Source organism: Onychomys torridus, chromosome 19 (assembly GCF_903995425.1).
Source record: "Onychomys torridus chromosome 19, mOncTor1.1, whole genome shotgun sequence".
Taxonomy (NCBI): domain Eukaryota; kingdom Metazoa; phylum Chordata; class Mammalia; order Rodentia; family Cricetidae; genus Onychomys; species Onychomys torridus.
In genome coordinates, this window is record NC_050461.1 from 24,049,310 (window position 1) to 24,074,879 (window position 25,570).

The window sequence follows — 25,570 nt, forward strand, 5'->3', positions numbered from 1 at the left end:
ACTTATCCAGAGGGCCTAGTCCAGCTCCATGGGGGCTCCTCAGCTATTGGTTCACAGTTCATGTGTTTCCACTAGTTTGGCTAGTTATCTCTGTACTTTTTCCAATCATGGTCTCGATATCTCTTGCTCATATAATCCCTCCTTGTCTTGTTGATTGAACTCCTGGAGCTCTGCCTGGGGCTTGGCCATGAATCTCTGCAAAAGTAAACATTTTTTAATCTAAATAACATAAAATTTAATAAATAATAAAATATATAATAATAATAATATAAAATTTGTGCTTTTGTCAAAAAGCACAATTCTATGGAAATTCTTTCAAGTTGTTGCATAAATCGATAGCTCTTTCTACACTGCTGCTGAGCGGCATTTTATGGTGCAGGTGCACACACTGATTCTCTGTGCACTGAAGGACATCTGGATGGTGCCTCACTTTTAACTATGGGGAGGAAAAGTCAGCAGAGTGTGGTTTTAGTGTCTACATGTCTATTCCTTTCTGAAGGAAATGCTAGAGAGTTCAGTTGTTGACTTAGACCACAGTGGCATCTGTGGTTTTTAAGAAACCATGTTTCCAGATTGGTGCCACATGAATGTTTCCCTTCTCGCTTTTACATTTTTTGTCTTTGGTCTTCCAAATTTTGACTGCACCTTATGTGAATTTGTTTTGATTGATGCTTTTCAGCGTTTGTTCCACTTATTGAGTGTGGAGTTTCATAAGGATTTTGTAAATCGAATTTAGGAAGTTTCCACTCATTCTTTTGTGTGGGTTAAATTATCAGTGCTGTTGCCATCTTCTTTACTTTTATAAAGGCATGAGCATGAGCGTTAGCCCCTTGCTTACTGTCCTGTGAGCCCTGACACTCTGTTCACGGTTTTCCTCTCCTTCTCTGATGCCCAAAAAGATCATTTCTGTCTCCTGTCATCAAGCCTGAAGAATTTTTTCCTTGGGACCCTCCATTCTCCAACTATTTTCTTATTTTTACTTCTAAATTTCCAGTTTCTCCACTTTGGTTCGTCTTCATCATTTATAATTATTTTCTGAGAGCTGCCTGGATTTTTTTTGTTTGTTTTATTTCATTTGTTTATAAATGATTATGGAAGCATTAAATGGTTGTTAATTTAAAATACTTGTCAGATAATCGCTTCCATTGATTCCAATTTTACTCATATTGAGATGCTCCTTGGTTTGATGATTATTTTTTAATTGAAGTTTAATTGAAACATGGACATTTCGGGTATCATGTTATAAAACTCTGGGTTTTAATTAAGGCTTCTGCTTTTGTTAGCTCACCCCCATAAAGTTTTGGCAGGGGAAGGAGAATGCTAGGTTACTTCTGTCAAGTGGGGGCCAGAAGTCCAGCATCCCCATTTAGACTTCATGAAGATTCACAACAGCAAGGGCTGTCATTGTAGCTGAGAGGCAGTGAACTGCCCTCTAACACTAGCCCTGATGGCATCACATCTGAGATAGGTCAGAGGACACTGTGTTACTCCTGGGTGTCTCTCACAGACACTGCAGGTAAAGGATGCTCCTCATTGCTGCTGAGCAATGGTAAACAGTCCTGCATCTGCACTGTATCCTCTGACATCACTACAACAGGGAGGGCTAGGGTGCTCCATCACTGTAGAGTGAGGCTAGAAATTTAGATTCCCTAACCCTCATGTGGAGGAATGGGGGACTCTTCCTAATTCCTAGAAGAAATGAGGATCTACAGTCCTTGTTTGGCTCCTTGGAACCCATAACCTGGCAATGAGGTACCCTGCCTGCTCTTTGCTATGATGACTGAGTAATGAGAACACCATTGTTTCTGTTCATTTTTCCTGTGGCATTGGCTGAAAAAGGGGTCATCATTTATTAAACTGTTTCCTGACACCCTGCCTCTTTCCAAGTTCATTGGTAAGAGAGAACAGGCTTCCCTAAGGATTCAGTTCTAGACTCTGAGATGCTCAACTCTGAATCTAGTGAATGTGAGACCCAGAAAGCACAGGAAAGAAAACAAACAAGAAAAGAAATATGGGAGAGAAGAAAGAAAAGAAGGTGGAAGGGACTGAGTGGAAGAATTTTTTTGACTTGTGCTTAGTTAGAAGGGCTAAGAAAAAGAACCGCTCTGACTATATAGAAGCTCAAACTATAATGTTTTAAACACTGGGGTTGTTACATGTTATATTATCAAAATTCAGTATTTCTACATACTTGCCGAAGGGCTTCCCTTTCCTTGAACTCTTAGCTGCTAAGTGAATGTCTAGGACATCAAATCATAGTTAAGTCTGTGGATACAAAAAGGAATTGTAACCTGATTTAATGCTGGAGAGAAAAATATTATTTCCTTTCTGTCAGTAATGATGTCACGATGATTGATAAAACCTTACCAGGTGAATTAGAAGTGAACAAATAATAGATACATGGAGATGACAAGATGAGTGGAAATAAAATAATTTAGACTTAGCTGTACTTCAGACAACAAAAATAAACAACTCAAATACTTTTTTTCTCCTGAGTAACCATTCCTATTTTTGACACAATACCACATGAATCTTCCATTATTATTCTACCCATATTTTTTTCTTTTTCTTTTTCTTTTTTTCCTTTGGAGACAAGGTCTCTCTGTTTAGCTTTGGAGTCTATCCTGGAACTCGCTTTGTAGATAAGGCTAGCCTTGAACTCACAGAGATCTGCCTGCCTCTGCCTCCCAAATGCTGGAGTTAAAGGCATGTGCCACTGATACCTGGCTTATTCTATTCATATTTAAAGAAGGAATAAAGTAAGCCGGGCATTGGTGGCACACGCCTTTAATCCCAGCACTCGGGGGAGGCAGAAGCAGGCGGATCTCTGTGGTTTCGAGGCCAGCCTGGTCTACAAAGTGAGTTCCAGGAAAGGCAAAAAGCTACACAGAGAAACCCTGCCTCAAAAAACCAAAAGGAGGAATATTTAAAGAAGGAACAAAGTAAAAAACATCCTTTGGGAGATTTATCTATTCTTTTCTTTATTTGTTTCTTCAATTTTTTTTTTCTGTTTTTACATCCCAACCAGTTTCCCCTCTCTCTTCTGTTCCTAGTTCCTCCCTCTCTCTCTCTTCCCCCTCCTCCCATCCTCTCTTCCTCCTCTGTTTCTCTTCAGATACAGGGAAGACAGGCCTCCTATGGACATCAGGTAGCCATAGTATATCAAGTTGCAATGAGACTAGACCCCCCCACCTCTTCTATCAAGGCTGGATGAGGCAATCTGGTAGGAGGGAAGGGGTCCCAGAAACAAGCAACAGAATCAGAGAAAGCCCCTGATCTCACTGTTAGATGTCTCACAAGAAGACCAAGTTACACAGTTGTAACATATATGCAGAAAAGGAAGAATCAGGTTGGGGGTAGGATGGAGGGAGAAACTACTGAGAGAGACAGCTGGAATTTGGGGCATCTCCAAGATAAACTAGAAAGCTAGAGCAATGGAAACTTTCAGGGATCTATGAGGGTGACCCTAGCTAAGACTCACAGCAATAGGAGACATGGAGCCTGAACCTGCCATCTCCTATAACCCTCCAGTGGAGGGTCTGCGACTCCAACCCAACCACAAACCCTTTGACCTACAAGATGTGCTGGGGTAAAGATGATGCAGAAATTGTAGGAGTGACAAACTAATGATTGCTCCAGCTTGAGACCCTACCCTGAATAGGATTCACCCCCTGAGGGCCAAGACCCAGAGGCAGGATACCCCAAAACCTAGGATAGAACCAAACACAACTGGCAAAAAAAAAAAAGTCAATGCAATGATTCCTAATGATATTCTGCTATACTCATAAATTGGTGCCTAGCCCAGCTGTCATCAGAGAGGCTTTAACCATCAACTGATGGAAGCAGATGCAAAGACCCAAAGCCAAACATTAGGCAGAGCTTGGGAAATCCTGTGGAAGAAGAAGAAGGATTGTAGGAGACAGTAGGGTCAAGGACACCAAAAGAAAACCCACAGAACCAACTAACCTGGGCTTTAGGGGCTCACAGAGACTGAACCACCAACGAGGGAGCCTGCATGGGACTGAGATTTATTTATTCTTATTTTATGTGTATGAGTGTTTTGCCTTCATGTATATTTGTGTGCAGCATGCATACCCAGTGCCTGTGAAGGCCAGAAGATGGTGTCTAATCCCCTGGAACTGGAGTTCCCCATAGTTGTGAGCCACTATGTGGGTGCTGGGAATGTAAACAGGGACCTCTGCAAGAACAGTTAGTGCTCTTAACTGCTGAGCCATCTCACCAGCCCCAACCACTTCATTTTAATTACAGTAACTTGGATCTGTAACAATAACCTGGGCCACTATCCTCTTCTTCATGCCCAAATGCTTCTCTTCAAATGGGCAGGAGGCCTCTGCCCTGGACCCCTTTCCTCCTCTCCGAACATTATCCTTATTTCCCATTTCTTTTCTGAACCCTTCTTAGAAAATGTTGCCTCACTTGTCTTTTGCCCACTGTATTCTCTCAGAAAGCCTTTCTATGGCTCTGGGATTTGTCGCAAGCATAACAGCCTACAGTCTACTCTAGCTAGGAATGGCCTGCCATCTCTTAGGAGAATTAATATACTAATCTAGTCTTAAAGAATGAGTGGATTACTTTAGGTGCCAGGCTAAGTTGCGTAAGGAGGGAAGAGTGTGCAGGATTAGCACTGTCTGTGGACACAGTGGGAAAATGAATTAAGGGATAGTACAGAGGAAAACACTATTTTGTTTTCCTGAAAACTACTAACAACTTTCTACGGGACTGAGTTCTAAGTATGTGTAGTAGAAAGGCAGCTAAAATGCTGGGCATCACTTCAGGAGGAATCAGGACTTGGCCAAGAAAGTTACGCTTTCTCAAGGGCTGCCTCTCTACAAGAGCAATTGGATACACACTGGAACCCTGCTGATTAGATCCTGATCTGCCTACACAATTTCCATGTCTACTGCTCGAGGAGGAGGTTCCTAAACTTCCACCAGGTAGAACTATGGATGATTTCCTTAACATACACATAACTTTCCTGCTTCTGAATCTCACTCTGGAAAAGCAACTTTTATTACTTGTCTTCTGCAAAAATACATATAAGTTGATCCAAGAGTGGTTGCAGGGATTAATGAACCAATGTATGAAAGCAACTGTACTGCCTGTCACCTATACAATTTTTTCCCTCCTGGCTACTTCTCAAATCTACTTCAAATGACAAATCCTGCAAGATGGCACATTCCTTAAGGCTAGGACTATGTCTAAAATAGTGGCTCTAACCAAGGGCAATTTTGCCCTTTAAAAGGGACATATGGCAATGTCTGGAGACATTTTTGATCGTCTCAGTGGTTGGCTGTCTTTGTTGTAGAATGGTACTGTTTAAATGCACACAGCTTCCACAGTGGAAAGCTGCCTAATCATAAATGTCAGTTGGCAACCCAGGGTTAGTCTCTATGGTGGCTTAGGTAGCATTTAAGAGATGCACGGATTTAGAAACATTGGAGATTATTAGAAACTCTGAAACTCTACTGCGGGTAAATTTTATAAATTGCTATTGGAAAGGCAGGATTAAATTAGAAATATATAGGTGTAGGAAAATTGGAAGATAGCAGAGTTTCTGAATCTGATGAATTGGGGAAAAGCACATTTCCATTTGTATTTAGAGGTGACCAATTTAAAAGCTAAACTTCTTTTAATCAGCAGGCTTTTATAATAGAATGCAACAGGATTTACTTTTATATCAAAGGAGCTCCCCTGGTAGTTAGAGAACGCAGCTGAATACAATTATAAGCTCACTGATAAGCAGGATGCAGGTCCTTAGCTGCATTCAGGGAGAGTACACTTAATAATTGAGAATCTAGCTGTGACACCTTAATGAGTTTAAAAATGCACTGGCCCTGAATCTCAGAATTTGTCAATACATGTTACCTAGATTTTCATTTCAAAGTAATGAAGTGATAAGTAAGAATCAAAAGGAAAGTTTGTGACTGAGAAAAAATTGCTTTACAAATAATTCAACAAGTACTTAAAGCCTGAAATAAGAGATTAAACCATTGATAAGTCAGTAAAACTTGGCCACATATAGTAGGAACAAAATGTGGAGGGGGAAGTGGAGAGTTACAGGCATTACCTAAGGGAGGTAGACAACATCCCAGATAATCATTAACTAGCTAGGGCCAGACCCAAGTCCCAAGGATAGAATAGAGAATAGAGCCTTCCCATGGCTCTTGGCAAATAAAAGATTAGAAAAGGTTAATATAATCCCATGTAAATGCTCAAATTGCTGTGTGACCTTTTTTTTTTTTCATTTTTATTGTTAGTTTTTATAATTGTACTCTAGTTTGCTCTAGCTTTCTGTCGCTGTGATAAATGGCCTGACCGAAACCAACTCGGGAAGGAAAGGGTTTATTTTGCTTACACTTCATCAGTGATGGAGGTCTGGGCAAGAACTCAAGCAAGAACTGAAACAGAAGTCATGGAGGGATGGTGCTTACTGGCTTGTTTGCAGGCTCACGTTCAACTAGTTTCTTTTTACATCCCAGCCCCAGCTGCCTCCGGATGGTTTGACATCCCAGCCCCACCTGCCTCAGGATGGTTTGACATCCCAGTCCCACCTGCCTCAGGATGGTTTGACATCCCAGCCCCACCTGTGTAAGGATGGTACCACCCATAGCAGGCCCTCCTGCACCAACTACCAATCAAGAAAATTCTCCCCGGCCCCAGACATGCCCACAGGGCAACCTGATGGAATCAATCCTGCCACTGAGGTTCCTTCTTCTCAAATGAGTCAAGTTAACAATAAATTTTAGACATCACAACAACAACAAAAAATGGATTTTTGGATAACCGAGTGGTCATCCCTAAAACCACTTATTTATAAGAAACGCAAAACAGACTCATCAGATTGTATTTACATAACTGTTCATTATACATACATTAAATAAAACAATGTATTTATTGACTAGAGGGATACAGCTGGAGTCAAACTTCCACAATAGAGTCGAGATCCAGTGACGACCATGTTGGAAGCCCACATGGGAATCTAACTGCTTGTCTTTGAAATGCTGCTCCCCCAGGGAGGTCGGACACTCTGCCTTTCGTGTGATGTCTAAAAGCTTGTCCATTTTTGTTTCAGCTGGCGGGCTTCATCTACGCCTGTTACGTTGTGAAATGTATAACTGAAGAAGAGGACAGCTGTAAGTATTCAAACTCCGCTCTGTGTCTTTCAAGTTCAAAGCTTCCTGAGTGCTTCCTCGCCAGCCTTCCTGCTCTGAGACAATACCCCTCAGCACCCCAGTAGAACAGAAAATGAGCCTTTGGTGCCCATCATGCTGAGCTAGCCTTCACAAAAGAATCACCATACTAAAGAAAAGGAGAAGCACTCATTTTGGAAACCTGCTTTTCCCCTTTCATTGAAAAGTATTTCAAAAATCTGTTCTTAGAACAATTCTAGTAGAGACTACAGATGGGAGATTAGAGACAGACGTGAATTCTAAATGCAGTCAGCTTGAATATTTTCCTTTGTTTCAGTTCAGTTATTGTGTATTGCTAATTAATCGGTTTCATCAAGGACTACCAATCTCAATAATCAATAACTTGTAATAGTTCTTAAAACTCTGCCAATAATTGAATTCCTAATGGAAATCAGTTGCTATGACAATGATATGTATGCCATGAACTGAGATGGCATGGGATAAAATGCTATGACATGATCTGATGTGGCATTGTATCAGCCTGGCATGTTAAGATATGATGTGATATGTCATGATCTGATATGACAGACATCTGATCTGATACGACATGATCTGGTATGTCATGATATGATATGGCCTGTTAGGGAATGACATGGCATGATATAATATGGTATGATTGATATGATATAATATGACCCATGCTAAAATATTTTGAGTAGAGGGGCAGGACATGGTTGGCTACTGTGGGAAGGGGAAAGCTGGGGTCTGATGGGTTCCTGGATGTCTGTTATGAGTGAATGAGTACATAGAAATAACTCTTAAGAAAAGCAGAGCAGGGACACAATGATTGCCTGAGTGTGGACAGGTTGACTGAGGTGTAAGAGAAGGTATGCAGCAAGCACCCATCATATGCACAGAAGCCTTATTCAGAGACCATGACAGATAAAAGATACAGGGATTTGTAAATGTATGGACCTAACAGGCCATGTAATCTGCATCTTTCCAGAATAACACTTTGCAACAGAGAGTCCTGAAATGCTCATGCTCATTTTACAAGACTAAAGATAGGTAAATTTGACACTGAAGATTCAGAATGTTTATGTGTACACTGACATCCCTGAGAGTGGTCTAATAAAGACATATGTGCAATTTTTCCTAATTGAGTTTTGTTAGCATAGTACTAGGTAAGCGGAGCTGACAATGCGGATCAAAGAGAGAAACAGAAAGATTTTCTCTATACTCACAGTTCCTTAGGGAGAGTACAGCTTGTCCTGAACTGTTCCATAGGGGAGATAAAAAGGACAGTCTTCGGACAGAAAGTAACAATGATAGAACTACAGTGAGTAACTGCTGAGGCATGGTAAGCAGATAGATGTAGGACTGACTAGTTGCTCTTAAAGGTAGTGTGCCTATGGGCTAACTAGTTGGCTCAGTGGTTAAGAGCACTTGCTGCTCTTACATAGCACCTAGATTCAATACCCAGCACCCACACTGCTGCTAACTGTAACTCTAGTTCGAAATGATTTGCCTCCCTCTTCTGGCTTCATCTGGCACTGCATGCATGTTGCACATAGTGGTATCATAAGGCAAAACACCCACACACACACATTTCAAAAAATATAAACATGATTTACCTAGGCCAACAAAAAAAAAAACCTGATCACCTAAGTTTGATCCCCAGAACACACATGTTTGGAAGGATAGAACAAACTCACGGGTAAATTAAATAAATGCAGTTTTCAAAATAGTGCCCTGTGAAATCCATGTTCACAGTCACTAGTAAAGCAGCTGGTTTAGAGCTATCTAAAATCCAAAGGTGTTTTATAATAAGCTTAAGAACAGCTAGTGTTTTTGTGGATGTTAAAACTTTGATTTATGAAAACTAAAATATGAATAATACAAGGCCCAAATATTGGTATACAGAACCCTTTCGTAAAAAATCTTAATATGTCATAGAATGCAAATTCTAGGGATGTGCTTAAAGAATTGTCCTAAGTAAAACTTTAACTAATATCACGTAAATCCTAGAAGATCCAATGTCTCCAACCTCTTCAGATGAATCTTATGCCACAGCAGCTAATAAAATGTTAGCCCAAAACTTCTAAAAGTAATGTATTTTATCTATTTTGTTATCTTCCTCATTCTTGCTTTTATTAATTCAGAGTATAAGAAGCTATTTCGTGAACAAGTTTCTCACGTTTTTCTGAGAACTTGAGGAAATCTTTCTCTGTCTTCCCTTGACCATTGGCACTGAGCTGAGATGCTAACAGGCCCAGTGGACAGTCTACAGATGCTCACCAGGGCTCCTTGTATACAGTGATCTTTGGTCACTTCTAAGTACGTGTATTTGTGGTCATGTCCAGCAACAATCAGGAATGTTCACACAACAAACTGTCGACTGGTATTTCTCACACATTACCATCGTCTTAGCCTCTTGCCGTGTGCTTATCTGAATGAAGATACTGCCCAGAAATCTGACTTCTAATAATCTTACGTAAAGAATTGAAATTTTTGTCGAACTTTGGGAAATCATAAAGAAAATTATTTTGACCCTTAATTTTTATGAAAAACAAAGTGTCCTCTGAAAGCAAGCCTTGAAGAATTTGAGAGCCGTTTGATGCCCATGCAATACTAAGGCTGGTGTCGTGTCTGTTGGAAGCCACCTGCTTGCCAAATCAGTGAAGTCTCCATCCCTAAGAGGACAATCCAGGTTCTGTAACTTGGTGAGAACACACTGTAGAGATGAGGACAGGCTTCTGACTGCTGGGTGAATGAAGTAGGCTTGGAGCTGATCTGCAGCTGCACAGCTCTGTGCTCGATGTTCACAGACAGGTGTGTACCCAGCCAAAGTCAGAGGGAAGAGGCATCAACTCCCAAGGAACCAGGAACCAGGAACAAGGACACAAGTTAGACTATATGAAACAGTTAAGACATAGAGGATGCCAAACTGCACAGCACAGGGATGAGGGGAGGAAGGGAGGAAAGAAGGAAGAAAGAGAGAGAGAGATTGAGAGTGAGAATTAACGTCCCAGGCTTCTTTCACACTTACTACATAGCCAAGGATGGCTTTCAGCCTCTGATCTTCCTGACTTCTCCTCCCAAGTGCTGGGATTGCAGGCGCTATGAATTAAGCTCAGCGAGCAGTGTACCTACTGAGCTACACAGCTAGCCTTACAACAGATGCATTAATACAACATCTCTTTCCAGTGGAAAAACCTCTGAACCTGGACTTATCTGTGTTTGACCCCTTAATCTAAACCAGAACTGCAGCCTGGCAAACGAGCTAAAGGCACAAAGTCACAGCACACCACTGCCACCTGCTGTGCGCACTAGAATATGACATCAGGTAGTGTGATGAGGATGTACCCCTGCTTTCTATGAATCAGTAGGGCTGCCATGATAACACACCACAGCATTGGCAGCTTAAACAACAGAAACTTATTTTCTCCCAGCTCTGGAGGCTGAACCTCCAAGATCAAGGTGTTAGCATGTGCTTTGTCCTGAGACCTCTCCTTGCATTTTCAAAATCCTTACATGGCCTTTCTTATTTAAAATTTCCAATCCAACTGGACTGCAGCCCTGTCCTGATGACCATATTTAACTTTAGTTAGCTCTTTAAAGGCCCTGTCTCAAAAATGTCACATTGAATTTTAAGCCTCCTATTCATGAATTGAAGGGAGGGGGATACAAATAAGGTTATAACACATACAGACACACATATAATAGTGCACACGCATGTGCACACACACATGCACATGAACTCATAGTATGTTTCTTGGATGTATGAGTATATTTATGGGGCCAGAGTAAACCTAGCCTTAGATTAGAGCTTTGGGGTGCTACCACTGCCCAGTATGCCTGCATGCTCACTGCCATCAGAGAGAAAATCCAGCCATCACCTCCAACTGTGACCTTGTTGACTCTTAGATGAAAAGTTCCACACCAGGAAAAACTAAAGCCTTGAACTCCAGCTCAACCAGTCTGCCTTAAACCAGGCACCCATTTGAGCACAGCGACCCTCACAACACACGTGGGTGTGTTTGTTCTGCCTAAAGAGAACAGGCTTCCTCAGGAGAGTGGGCATCCTTACTGTGCTCTTTGTGGCTGAGCTCCCCTGTCTCTGGCCATGCTGAGTTTTCCTTCTAGCCCCAAGTCTCTTCCATCCCAGTTTGTTCTTGTTTGCAAACGTCTGTAAAAGAAAGGAAAGTGTCAGAGATTCCTGGTCTTTGTGACTTTTATCTTATACGTGGCTCTTTTCTCTTTCTTAGTTAGACCACTCCTCTCCTGCACAGCTGTGGCTTGTACCACTTCTGTGACAGAGATAAGAATTTATCTTTATGTGTCACCTGCTATTAAAAGATCTTTACAGAAAGTATCATTAATCCATGAGGCGGGGAAAGTCCTTCAACATCTAACTTCTCAATTTCCATTACTGTTTTTTTTAAGTATTGCCATTAGCACAAAGTACAACTAAATGTTGGTCTCTTGCACATGCGTCCATTTTTGAGTACCTTTTAAGTATATTTTCTGTATCTGCAGGTTCCTTTATTTGAGGATTCAACCAATGGTAGATGGAAAATATTTGGGCAGTGGAGGGAGTGCATTTGTACCAAATATGTCCAGGCTTTTTGCCCTTGTTAAAAGTTCCCAAATAGGATAACAGAGCAACTTGTATTGCACAGAGCATTGGGTATTAGGAATGATCTAGAGATGACCCCGTGTGCTCCGCATGGTGTGTGTGGGTTATATATAAACTCTGTGTCATTTGTTTCTAGGGTACCTGAGCACTTGTGAGTTTTTGTATCCACAAGAAGGTCCTGGAATCCCCATGGTTACTGAGGGATGACTGTACCTGCTACCTTATCTAATAGAGATGCGATGTATTTCCAAATGTTATTCAATATTGAAATCACCTGGGAAAAAGATGTGGAATGTCAGTTAAAGATAATAACCTAAGGGACTTATTCTGAAAGCGATATTGGAAAATGAATTCTAGCTATTTAAATTTGGAGTTAGACACATACACATGCCCACCAACTAAACGCAAATGAATAAAAAAAAACCTGTCCAGAATTCTCTGAAGTAGCCTAGGGATAAAAGTCACAACTGATTTATGGAATCTTTCTTTTCAAAAGAAAACCACAGAAGATTATTCACTGCTTTCAGGATAATAATTTCCTATTATTTTTGTTTGATTTTTCTTCTAAAGCCTGCTGCTGGCCCACACTATTTATCAAACTACATTCTGTATGGTTTGAGCATATCTCCAGATATCCAGAACCATCAGGCTTGAATGTAACTCCCTGAGCATAATCACTTACTATGCAAGGGGCTGTACATGGAGATATATTCTGCCCTTAAAACATGATGCTTCATCTTGCTTGTAAATGAATAGAGGTTTGCTACAGAAAGAATAAAAAATACAGCTAAACCAAACAGTTAAGGGGCGAGAATATCAAAATGGCCAGAACTGAGTCCTTGTCTTCAGTTAATGTTTTGACATATCATATCTTCACGGTTTTCATTCTGTCCTTTCTTCTTATCAACTGCCCTCTGTTCTTTCTTGTCTTCCCCCCTTCCCACCCTTCCTTCCTCCTTTTCGTACCATCTGTCATCTGTCTTACTTCAAATGTGGTTGTTCAGATCATACTACACGCTGTGTTTGGTAACTTGAGGTCTCTTGTTCTTTTAAATCACTCCTCAAACATAACCTCAGATGTGGGAACAAACAGTTCAGAAAAAGGTTCAGCGTACTGTGTGCCTGATTGATGGATGGAGTTGTGGGGGCGGGGGAGGAATAGTCTGTTTTATTTACAGAGAGTCGTACTCAAACAATGCAGTGGGAGACACAGAGTTCATAGATCGTCATTTGATCACCTGTTTGTAATGATTGCAATCTTAGGGGCTTAAAGACTACCAGATGAAAGATCCTCAATCTATATCTGCCAATTTCCAATCAGCCCCAAACTCACCATTTTTCCTTATCTCTGAGCATCATCACATAGTATTAAAGGCTAAAGGTCCGGACGTTGGATGCCATTAACATGTAGCTGTGCCCTGCAGAGTCCTAGTGGAGTCCCAGTGAGAGATAACATCCTCCCTTTCCACCCTGCCAACGCACTGACACTTCGCATTTTACTTAAAATCCTCTCGTTCTGCCTGAGATTTCTTTCCAGTGATGATTTCTTCAAGCTTTGAAATGGTAATATAAATGCTGCCTATTGCTCTAGTTCAACACCTAAGTTTTATAAACATCTAAAGATTAAATCACTGAACTCCCGTAATCCAGAGTATTGAAGCTGACTCTCGGGATGAAAGGGTGTTGGGGTGCGGACAGTACCCAGACACGTCTCAGTCCCCACTGTGTCGTAGCACCGAGCACATCCCCACCTGGAGGAAGACTCAGTATGTTTTTGAGAAATAGGGGGTTAACCACTAGGCTGTCCACAAACATCTCCTGGGACATATGGAAAACGGCACAAAATGCGACACCTCCTTAGACTTTGATTCCAGGTGGTTGAAACGCGAAGTATACTAAAGCACCTTTTGTCACTTTCGAAGCAAAATGCGAAAGGGCGGATTTTGCCATATGTAAAAATAAAAGATTGAGTATGTGATCAACACGTGATGATGAAAACGCCGTGCCACCTATGAGTCACATGAGAGTTCCTTTCAGCAGCCGCTCGCTGCCTTGGTCTCTAGCAGTGACCCACGTCTCTTCACATTGCCGAGCTAGAGCAGGAGACATCTCCGGCTCTTGCATTGCTCCCCCTTGTGGTCACTTCGGAGAAACGCACCAACTCTGTTTCTGAATTTGGATTTTCAAATAAAAGGTGGGGAGCTGGTGCTTCAACAATCATTTCTTGTTTTCCCCCTTTTCTCATATTATCTACTCTGTTATGCTAGATGGCTTCTCATTCACACAAACACAGTATATCCGTCTTTATGTAAATCTAATCTTCCCGAGTCAAAAATGTGAGGGGAAAAGAAATGATTCATTTTCTGTTGAAGCCCGGGTTTCTAAAGAATCGATATACAGGCAACAGCGTTCAGATAAGCAGAGATTTTTATCCCCGGCACACAAAGGAAGTATTTCATGCAGAAACTATTTCTGGCACCAGGAACTTAAATTAACTAGTAGAGGCAAAGAACAGGGCGATTGTTTTAATCAGGCTCAACAGAAAAGAATTCCAGAGGATCTGAATGGAAAGAGAAGAGTGATACCATTAACAAAAAAATAAATAAATAAAATAAAATAAAAAATCATCTGAAGAAAAGGAAATCTTCCATTTGATCATTTTTGCACCTTCCAGTAGTGTGGACCCCGGTCCACCTGTGGTAAATGCTCTGTGCTTGTTACTTCACATAAATAATGGCCTAGGAAAACTAGGAGCCAAGTTGCAAAAGAACAGACTTTGTGGCACCAGAATTTTTAGATACATGTTCATAAAATAAAATTGCTTGGATACTTTTGTCCCGACTCCAAGGAACAAATGGCGGCAAAACAGAGAGATAGCTTGGAGAAAAAACCCTCTGGACCAGAGACGTCTTGACGGTTGTCTTGTCATGAATGGCTGGTGTCCGCTGCACCATATCCAGTTGGGCTTTGTTTTGGAAGTGGTGTGGAAGAGAGACAAGAGGGTGATCTTAGCCATCCCCTTCTTGACAGAAGAATTGAGATATACCAGATCTCTGTGGACCTACTGACAGATATGTGAAATAAAAACAACGGAGCCGAGACGCTTTGCGTGCAGGCCCTGAAAGAGTACCTTGTCACTGAGTGAGCTTGGAGGGAAGCCCTGGATCCCCAGTGACATTTAAAGGCCTCTGCAGCGGAGAATGCTCTAGGTGGCCGCTTCTACAATAGGTGGGTATGGTGTGGTAACGAGTGAACGAGAAACAAAATTGAAGCTCACAGGAGGTACAGTTTGTTTAAATAATAGAAAGTAATTAAGCGGAAGACAAAAATCAGTGATGGCATTTTATAATTACAATTAATTTAAAGGTTACTTTCCTTTGGTGCAAAAATCTTATTTAAAACGTTTACCAGGAAAGGAAATTAGAATGTTACTACCAAGGGGTTTAGAGCACTTCTGGGAATCCATGTCTATTATCAATTGGAAATTAGGTTAGGTCTGTAGTTGGAATTTCAACTCAATATACGTGTGGGGGGGGGGGGGTGACTCAAGCTCCAAACCAACTAGGTTGGTTGGGGCAGACAGTGTAAAATTTGCATTTATTTGTTTATTTGTTTGTTTATAGGATTAATTATAAATGTTTCCAACAAAGGAGTCTAGTCTATACATAAACAATCCTGACACAAAAAGAAAATTGGATATGGCTTGCTGCCTTTGTAACTAATGAAGTTGATGTTGAAAGAATTCCCAAGAGCAGGGCTGCTAAGGAAGAGCACAGGTGCACATCCACCATCACTGAGATAAAATGAATAGGAACAGTACTTCAGTGGGCTCCAAACCTGTCAATCCCACTCTCCTCTCCTGGGCCCCGAATTGTTCATCACTCTGTTTTCCTGCTGAGAACTGTCAGGCCTCTGGTTCCAGCTGCTATAAGCAATCATCCTTCTATATCCATGGGAGATACCAGGGTCCTCCATGGAATTGTAGATGCTGAAATCTCTTACATAATATGATATGGTGCTTGCAAATGACCTCACATAACTCTGGTATATTTTGAATCATCATGATAATACCTAATACAGTGTAAATGCCATATAAATAGTTGTTGCATTGTATTTTGAGGAAATATTGGCACTAAAAGTCTTCACATGTTCAGTACCAACATTATTTTCTAATACTTTCAACCCATGTTTGCTTATATCTATGCATGTGGAATGTGTGTGTATGTGTGAGAGAGAGGGGTAGGAGATGCAAATGAATTCATCTTCCAAGAAATTTGTTTAATAACATAATCATACTAGCTAGCTAAAAGTAACTAAATTATAGGTTTACCCCTTTAATGTGTCCAACATCCCCACTGGTGTGCAAACCAATCCCAGAAATACGGAATTACGCAAAAATGTAGAACTATAAATAATATTAACAATCACATTCTTTAATTCCCTAACTTTACAGTAGCCGGAAGGGACACAGGAGATGTTTAACTAGAAGTAGAATAAGCAAGGGAGGCGGAAGTGAGACCAGAGTCTGTGGTTCTCAGCACGCTTTCCTCATTGCTTCACTCTGGTGCCCCAGAGAGCTTCGTTCGACTGCTGTTCGTTGAGCGGCCCATCTGTTCACATTTCCAGGGAAGGAAGCAAGAGACAGACTGATCCCAGCTTTACTTTCATGATGTCTACAATCCAATAGCCAATTCCCAGGAGAGCTCAGACAAGGAAAGCTGGGGTACCATGGAATACAGTTCAAGACCCTCAAGTGGTAGAAGACAGGGGCATTATTCCCCCAGGAAGTGATACTCCAGCTGAAATTAGAAGGACAATTCACAGGGACACATATGCAATTGAGTAAAAATAGACATGTCTTTTGTTTTTTGAACCAGAAAACTACTTTAGCTAATTTTTAGTTTGTTGGCCAAAATTCTGCCATAATCAACATGTGAATAATTTTACATGTTTTCAATTAGCCTGAAATAGTTAAAATGCTTTCAGTGTGTCTACTTATCAATAAGAATGTTGGGTAACCACTGGCTATTCTCTTTGCTGAAACTAGTACTGTTGTCCTAACAAGATGATCAGTTTAGGCTCAGGGGTTCCGTGATTTTCCTTTCTAGACTTTGCAAGATAATATGATTACACAAACATTACAAGGCACAAGGCAAGGAATATTTCTCTAATGAGTGATTATAGCTTGCATATTTACATTTTATTTCTCTAAATATACATACATTAATGTGCCCACCATCCTAATTAGAACTGTTGCATTTAAATGGGTTGTGCATTCTAAATATATCCTGGATGTCAGCTAAGATATGCCAGATCATGTCTAACTAGCTCATCTGTAACTTGCAATAACTGCTCCCTTCCATTTCTTTCTTAAAGGCATGTCATATATAATTGAAAGCAATTCTAACAAGGGTGAACAAAACAAAGACTGCAGGATCCAGTCAATCTCAGTGGCAACCAAGCCCAGGCACTTGGAAGATGAAGTTGGCCTAGCCATGTCATCATAGTCTGTGTGCTCCTCCACATTTATGGAAAGTAGCAAAAATAACGGGATCCATCATTTTCTGACACTTTAGTTTCTTCTCAGTGCTCATCCAGGTGCCTGATCAAGCCTCGCTTCACCCTCCCTGATCCATTCTCTGCATATTACACTCAGAGCACCTTCGTTACAGTGGGAGAAAGCTTCCCTGAGACTACTGTTCTGAGACTCTCTACTTCTACCTTGTGTAACTTCTCTTACTCCTCATTCTCCTGACGCTGTCCCGGAGAAAATTTCCCTTGCTCATGCTTTGGAGCTTTGCTGCTTCATTTGTCTCTCTTTCTTTACACCTTCCTTCTCATCCTCTACCCCCAGGGAGGGCAAAGGCAGCATTGCTCTTACACATACACTGGATGTCCATCCTCACCTGCATTTTTTTTTTTTACACTTGGATTTGCAGCATCCATGCCTGAGTAAATAACAATGCAGTTTCTCCATTTCTAAGCACGGGTGCTTGCCCATCACAGAAGGGAGGCATTTAACGCTGGCTGCAAATGCATACTCCACATGCCTGGCTGGCCACTAGCTGCTGCTCAACAGTGTGCTTCACCCTTCTGACAGTGGTGTGTTACAGTCTCCACAAGGCCTGCTCCTAATCTTTCCAGGCTCCCTAAGCCAAGTATCCAGACACAACTTGACTCTTTGGTCCTCTTCTTCAGACCCTCAACAACTCTGGCAAATATCCTATGGTATCCCTGAAGCCCTGCCCAAATCTGAAAGGAACTGGTAAGCTTCTCTTGGCAGAGTACTCCATCCTCCACCATTTGACCTGCTGCCCAATCCAAGATGCTTGGCTCTCACTGTCTGTGTTCTTGCCCACTTTCTCCTACACCCTTGCCAAATACACGCAGGCCATTAGTAAAATAGGATAGCCCTGGACTCCCTTAGTTCTTATTGATGACAGACAAGCTGACTTCTAAAAACATTCAAACCACAAAAAAAAAAAAACTGTCTTATGCAGCTGTTCTCTGATAAATCTTCCTGCAATCTGTCACAAGAGCTATTTTTTTAATTATTATAAGACTGAAGAGTCTCCATAGACCTGCCTCTGCCCCCGCCCAAGCTTATACTGATGATGTCCATGTTTATATCACTCGGTATAAAACTCGAGTAAATTCAACTACAGGGTTTTCTTCTTTGAGCCTTATCCCCATCTATTCACGTGGCCTGGGACATTCTAAGTTTGTCAGGAAATAGTCTAAATATGCATTTAAAGTATAACCCCAATCACTTCCTTGTATAAATATTTTATTTAATAAAATAAAGATGGGATCCAACACCTATGCATTGTGTGTTTTTAATGTTTGACACACCTGAGAGATCTGATACTCTCGATCCTTCAAAGCTAAAATTGTTTAGATATCCCCAAAGGAGTCAATAATGGTACTTACATCTCGGGAGTAACCAAAAGACATCAATGTAGACTTAAAGTCTACTTAATAGGAGCGAATTCATGTTTCATACTGCAAACCTAGCCATCCACCCATGCATGGTGAGGTCATGGATCCTAGAGGAATATCTAGAGGAATGCTGCCTTCCTAAACCAGTTTAATCCATAACTGTATTCTAAATATCTATCTTCATAACCACTGATACACATAAATGTCACTCTTCATCAAAGAAACTACTTTTTGCAGCACATGTGAGCAATTACAGAGAGTCACGACTAGTTGAAATGCAGAGAACCAACTATAGGATAACCAACCCCAAACAATACATTTACAACACAGCTCCCACACATAAGGCTCATGGAACATTCCAGAAGAGGAATAGGAGGACTATGAGAGACACAGGATGTCTACAAAAGATAGTGTCTTCAGTATATAACAGGGAATCTGCATCCATGAAATCTCAACAATATGGGGTGTGTGTGTGTGTGTGTGTGTGTGTGTGTGTGTGTGTGTGTGTGTTTAGCAATAATCATTTTAAAAGAAGAGACCATGAATTTGAGAAGGTGTCCATGGGAGGAGTTGATGGGGAAGGAGAGGAGGAAAGGCCCTGAAGTCAGTACTTAAATATGAAATTCCGACAAAAAGAAATTAGTTACATTTAAAAAGGAAGAAGAAATTAAACCTCAGAGGACATATGACTTGCTTAGAGATACCATACTGTAAATAATGACACACCCTCTGCCCAAATCTTAGCCTCCAGAGCACCCACTTTAGGCTATCCTTCAGCTTCCCTGGGTTATTTCAACTGGTGTCATTATTCATCCAAAGATACTGACAATGAACTTGTGGTCTTAACACAAAACCATAAGACAGCTGGGTGGTGGTGGTTCCTGCCTTTAATCCCAGCACTCAGGAGGCAGAGGCAGGCAGATCTCTGTGAGTGTGAGACCAGCCTGGTGTATAGAGGGAGACCCAGGAAAGGCGCCAAAGCTACACAGAGAAACCCTGTCTTGGAAAAAAAAAAAAAAAGAAAGAAAGAAAAACACATAAGACACACTGCCTAACTTAAAATTTTTTCTATGGCAAGAACTCCCCTTGGGATTCAGCTCAGCCTGGTAGATTCAGTCGAGGCAGGTCCAGTCCCCTCTTCCCTTCACCCAGGCTGAGCAAAGTGTCCCAGCATAGGCCCCAGGCTCCAAAAAGCCACCTCATGCACTAAGGTCCTGGGTGGGAATGGGGGGGGTGCGAATTGGGGGGGGGGGAGGGGAGAGCGGGAGGAGGGAGGACAAGGGAATCCGTGGCTGATACGTAAAATGAAATTAATTATAAATTTTAAAAAAACAGAAAGAGAACTGTTTAAAATATACAGAAGATTAATCAGAAATGGCCCAAATTTACATATTTGGAACCTAGTGCCCAATCCTGCAATGTTGGGTGGTGGGATCTAATGGGAAATACCAGACCCTATGGGCACCACTCCATTATATATGGACACCACCTCATGACTGGATGTGTGCAGCTGTGTAAAGGAATTTAAGGTGTAGGCTGTCTCTCTTGGGCCCTTCTACACAGTGTTTGTCTTCTTGGCAAGATTCAGCACAAATCTTGAAATTAGAGACCCACTTGCTGCTACCTTATTCTTATATTCTTTGGCTTTCAGAGCTGTGGAAAATAAATGTCCATTCTTTTAAAAAAAAATGTATTTTCTCTATGATACTTTAATTCCTGAGAATTAGCAGAAATAGTCAAAAGAAAAAATAGTTATGCATGTGCAAGTTGAATTTCATTTTTATTAGATATTTGGAAACAGAAGCTTCAAGTAGTTATTCAAACAACTTCTAGCTAAATCCCCACTTTTTTTATTATCATAGTAAGGTTGTTCTAGGTTTTCATTTCCATTGATTAGCATGTGACAATGGCTTAGCATTTTAAGCTTCTGCTCCAACTAAGAAGGACGTGAAAAACAAGATCCCAGGACCCTAAGCAAATCCGCTTGAGGAGCAAAGGAAGGGAGAACCGGCTCTGAGTCAGCTCAAGAGTTTGAGTTTCACTCCGTTCAGCATGGGTACTTTGCTGGCTGGAAGCTCTTCATAGCATAGCACTGTAGTGGCCTTTCAAGCAACAGCAAGATCACAGGTCCTTTTAGGGACTGTAGTTTCCTAATCAGAACTGAAGAAGGGTTCAAAGTTCAAAATTCATTCAGGGATTTTAGCCTAGACGGCACACCTCAAGTGCATACAATCAGTTTGAATTGCCGCCACCAAGGAGGTCTGGGAGGAAGGAGAGAGGCCTCTTCTTTTCATTTTGGCCTGTGGTTAATTGTGTTCTAAATTCCTTTTGTGCACCTGGATGTAAGTACCCTTGAAATTCATACCTGCAGAGATAACACTCCGTTTTCATAGGCCCACATGTATTCTTAAATGCCCTTTCAACATGCTCTCCTAAATTTTTAGGCTTTGCTTTTAGGCAAGCTGCCTTTGCAGATTTCCCTTCATGGTTCTCTCCAGCTCTGTCTCCAGAAGAAAATATGTTGATTAGTGGCCTTGTCAATAATAACAGAGGGACGATTTTATGTGACAATACCTCCCTGCCAACTTGTAGTTTAAAAGGCAGTTTCAGTTTGCTGGACTAAGTGTTCATGATTTAATTTTTAAAAAAGGGAGGCTCACAACAGGGAATAGATTTTAGCAAAGAACATTTTTATTTTCCTGAATAATTTTTAAATACTGCTTTTTGTGTTATTAAATAATAGTTATTAAATTGATATGGTACTTTTCTAATTTAAAATAATTGCATCTCCCTCTACATCCCTCCTACCATAGGTCGGTATATACAGACACCCTCATTCTCATTGCAGATAGGAAAACTAAAGCCACAGGAAAGAACCCCAGAACTTGAAATAAAAGTCATATTCCTGGAAGGTCATTGGAGAGGATGGATGTGTGTGCTGGCCTCTCTGCTGTGGGGAAAGGTGCATGGGTGTGCCAATGTTCCCATTCATTGAATTTTGTGTATTAATTATGTAGGGGTTTTACATACTTTTTGTCTTCCAGGCACCAAACACAAATCCACCCAATGCTAAAGGTTTAGAAAGTTCAAATTTTATTTTGGCACCTTCTGTCCAGTTCTGCGCCTCACCTCAGGGTCCTGTGGACGTTCAGTAAGAATAATGTTTTCCCACCAATCGTCAATCTATGAAACACTAGGGTAGCATCCAGTAGCAGATGGTCCTCTGACATGCCACGTTGGCATGAAAGCTTGCCTCGACATCCTTTTCCCTCATGCCTCTTAGCCCAAGAAGATGAAGTGGCAGCCTCTTCCTGATGGAATCCACAAAGTTTATTTTGTTTGTGTCTAAAAGATGTTCTCTTCACTATTGTTCAAGGCCTGGTGAAGGGGAAGATAAAAGCACCCCCGGTCAACTATTACTTGAAATTTTGCTATCATCTTCCATGTTCTGATCAATCGCCTGATTTTCCTCTGTAACCTAGAGTGTATACAATCTGTCCAGTAAATATGAATTGAGTGTCTTCCACAAGCCAAATGCTATTGTGTGTGTTTTTAAGCTACTGTAGTAAAAAGCACAGGACAGTAAATCTCATCCAACTTACATTACAGTGGCGGAGACAGTCACAAAGAAACCAGTAGATTCATACTACAGTCAGGTGGTGATAGTTACAAAGAAGCAAAGCGAAGCTGAATGAGGAGACAGAAATCCATCACTCCAAGCTCCTGCTTTGCAATGGTAGCTGCACTGCCCTTTTCCTGCACCTGACATTCGGCTGTATCCCTTTTAATTTAAATACAGTATTTCATAAAGGAAGCCAGCCACTAACTCCCTAGTGATATTTGCTTTGGTTCTGTGGAAACACAGCCATGTCACACTAGTCAACAGATGGCCCCTCCCATTCCAACACCTACTTCAGCCTGTGTTTCCTACCTCTTTGTCAATTTCTCTTGCATCCAATGACCTTTCCCTCCCCACAGCCCTAATTCCGCTTCTGACCTCAGGAATTCTTCTGTCTTTTACATTTTTGTATTGAGGATTGAAATGACATAGACAATATGCCAAGTTGCTATAAAGAAAGCATCTCGTGTCACTTTGAAAACTCACTATAATCAGAATCATACAAGACACCGCTGAGAATAAGGACAATTCTAGGCAGAAAAGGCTGCTTGGGTGCTTATTTGGTGTCCTGTAAAAGTTTTCAGACGCCAAGCGCAGGACCCAAACCTTGAGCACCGTTGCGCATCACCTTGAATACATTACAGAAAACAATGACACTTCATTAACAATTCACTGGTAAAAACTAGCAAAATCGTCTCCAAGTCAGTTACTGTTGACACCAATCTTCCTAGATTATTAGATTGGAGATGGGAAGGAGAGGAAAGCGGTTTCGTAAAAGGGATAGAGTAAAGGCGCTGGAAAATGAATAATATGAGAGGCATCTACAGCTAGTTGGTAACTTAAGGGACTCAAAAATTTTGTTTAATGAATGATATAAAAGAAAGGCAAGGGGTTTGGGGATTTAGCTCAGTGGTAGAGTGCTTGCCTAGCAAGCGCAAGGCCCTGGGTTCGATCCTCAGCTCAAAAAAAAAGAAAAGAAAAGAAAATGGCTGAGGGTTTTAGCTTGAATACTAGATGTAATTTGGTCCCTTTGATCACTTTTGGAAGCCTTAAAGGGATTTACTAGGTAGGAGTGAATAAGGAACAGTCATCAGGTTCCAGTGTATGGAGGAAGAAAACAGAATGCCTTGCTTCTAAAACCATCCTAAGCTGGTCATTGCCTGAAGCAAAAACTTGGCTTTATTTTTAAAGGTAACTATTACTGCTCCCCTGACAGTAATATCATAAAGATAAATGATAAAAGCTGAGAAGGTCTGAGCAGCTACTCAGCAGTTTGAAATTGTCAAGAACTTGTTTTACTTTTTCTTTCAAGAACTGAGGAGATTTCTCATTGATAAAAGGTCATGTTTTTTCTAAAAAATAGAAATAAAAAAATGAAAAATGCAAAGATAAATTATGACCCAAACAGTTATCTGCTGTCTCAATTACATGGAAAAGATTGGTTAGATATTTCATAATCCCATCATTCAGGCAAGTTTCAGATAATGCATTAGCTCCTATATGCTATTTGTTTAATATAATTGTTATAGTCCAGGCAAGAAAGTTACAGACACACATAAAGTCAAATTAGAGTTGGCCACCCAGAGTAGGCTAACACTATAGAAAGACTATTAGCCCCGAAGCTCAGTGTGCAGCTCTTATAAAGGCAAAAGCCACAATGACATCATTGTCAGGTATAGGGGAGGAGAACCTGGTAACATTGGTTTGGGGTATACACTTAAGTATATATTTTCGGTTGTGCATTTCAGCCATGCATATGTTGCCAAGGTCAATGAGACTGTTTGGGTGGATCAGAGTTGAAAAGCACATGAGCAGACACAAAATGGATCAGGCTAAGATCAGGACAAGATAGCGTTACTCAAGTAATTATATAAAAGAAATTTAAAATAGACCAATGTGCCATTAAGATACATTTTTTTCTAATTTAGTCCTATTTATTTTTCATTATTTTTTATTTTAAGGTTATAATATAATTGTGTCATTCCTCCCATTTTTCTCTCCCCAAATATTCTCATCTCCCCAACACCCTTACTCTTTTTCAAATTCATAGCATCTTTTTCTTTAATAGTTATAACGGATACACATAAATAAATAGGTAGGTAGATGGATGGATGGATGGATGGATGGATGGGTGGGTGGGTGGATGGATGCATAGATAGATAGATTGATAGATAGATAGATAGATAGATAGATAGATAGATAGATAGATAGACAGACAGACAGATAGATAGATAGATAGAAAGAAGCCGGGCAGTGGTGGCGCACGCCTATAATCCCAGCACTCAGGAGGCAGAGGCAGGTGGATCTCTGTGAGTTCGAGGCCAGACTGGGCTACAGAGCTAGTCCAGGACAGGCTCCAAAGCTACAGAGAAACCCTGTCTGGAAAACAACAACAGAAAGAAAGAAAGACAGACAGGTAGGTAGATAGATAGATAGATAGATAGATAGATAGATAGATAGATAGATAGGATGATAGTTAAATTCCTAAATACATAAATACAACCTGTTCAGTTTGTATAATGTTACAGTATACATATTATTCAGCCAATACAAATGGCTGACCATTTGGTATTGGATAACCATCAGTATGCTCTTCCCTGGGGAAGACTATTTCTCCCAGTCTCAGCATGCTTGTAGTTCTTTGTCTAGGGCTGAGCCTTGTGATCTTTGGTCCTTCAATGTTAGACTGTCCATTGCTGTTGTCCTCGCTAGGGTTCTGTTTAGACAGCCATGTTGATGAGACTTTATAATTAACGCTCTGATATTCCTAAGATACACAATCTCATAACAAATTCCCTGTTCCTCTGGCCTTTTTAAAGTTCAGCTAGTCTACAAGTAGTTCAACTTTTTCAGTTGAATTCAATCTTTTATCTCTGCTTTCTTAATATGTGGTATCCCAAAGACACCCACACATGGTTCAAAGAATTATCAGATTCACCTACTACACCAACAACCACAATCTTAACTGTATGCCCCACTGGATCCATCTGATTTCTGTTCCTTCTCAGATCATGTAGAGAATCATCTAAACACTTACTGAGAATAAATACAGCCAGAAATTGACCACACACAACTTCCTAGACTGTTGGGCTTTGGCATGTATTTAAAACAATAAACAGTGTCAGACATGCCCTCCACTTCTGGTTTTAAGTTTGCTTCCTCATGTGTGAAATGATAAAAGTCCATATAAATTACATACAGAGTTTTTTTTCTCTTCTCATA

At 40.8% G+C, this 25,570-nt stretch overlaps 1 protein-coding gene across 3 annotated transcripts in view; it reads left to right on the top strand.

Annotated features, from left to right (window-relative positions):
• The window catches only part of Nkain2 (sodium/potassium transporting ATPase interacting 2), a 1,137,884-nt gene that overhangs the window by 1,105,216 nt on the left and 7,098 nt on the right, over nucleotides 1-25,570 (top strand). For all 3 annotated transcript variants that reach the window (XM_036168793.1, XM_036168794.1, XM_036168795.1), the window contains one exon: nucleotides 7,094-7,154. In XM_036168793.1, the coding sequence (XP_036024686.1) occupies nucleotides 7,094-7,154 (61 nt within the window). The remainder of the gene's footprint in view (nucleotides 1-7,093; nucleotides 7,155-25,570) is intronic.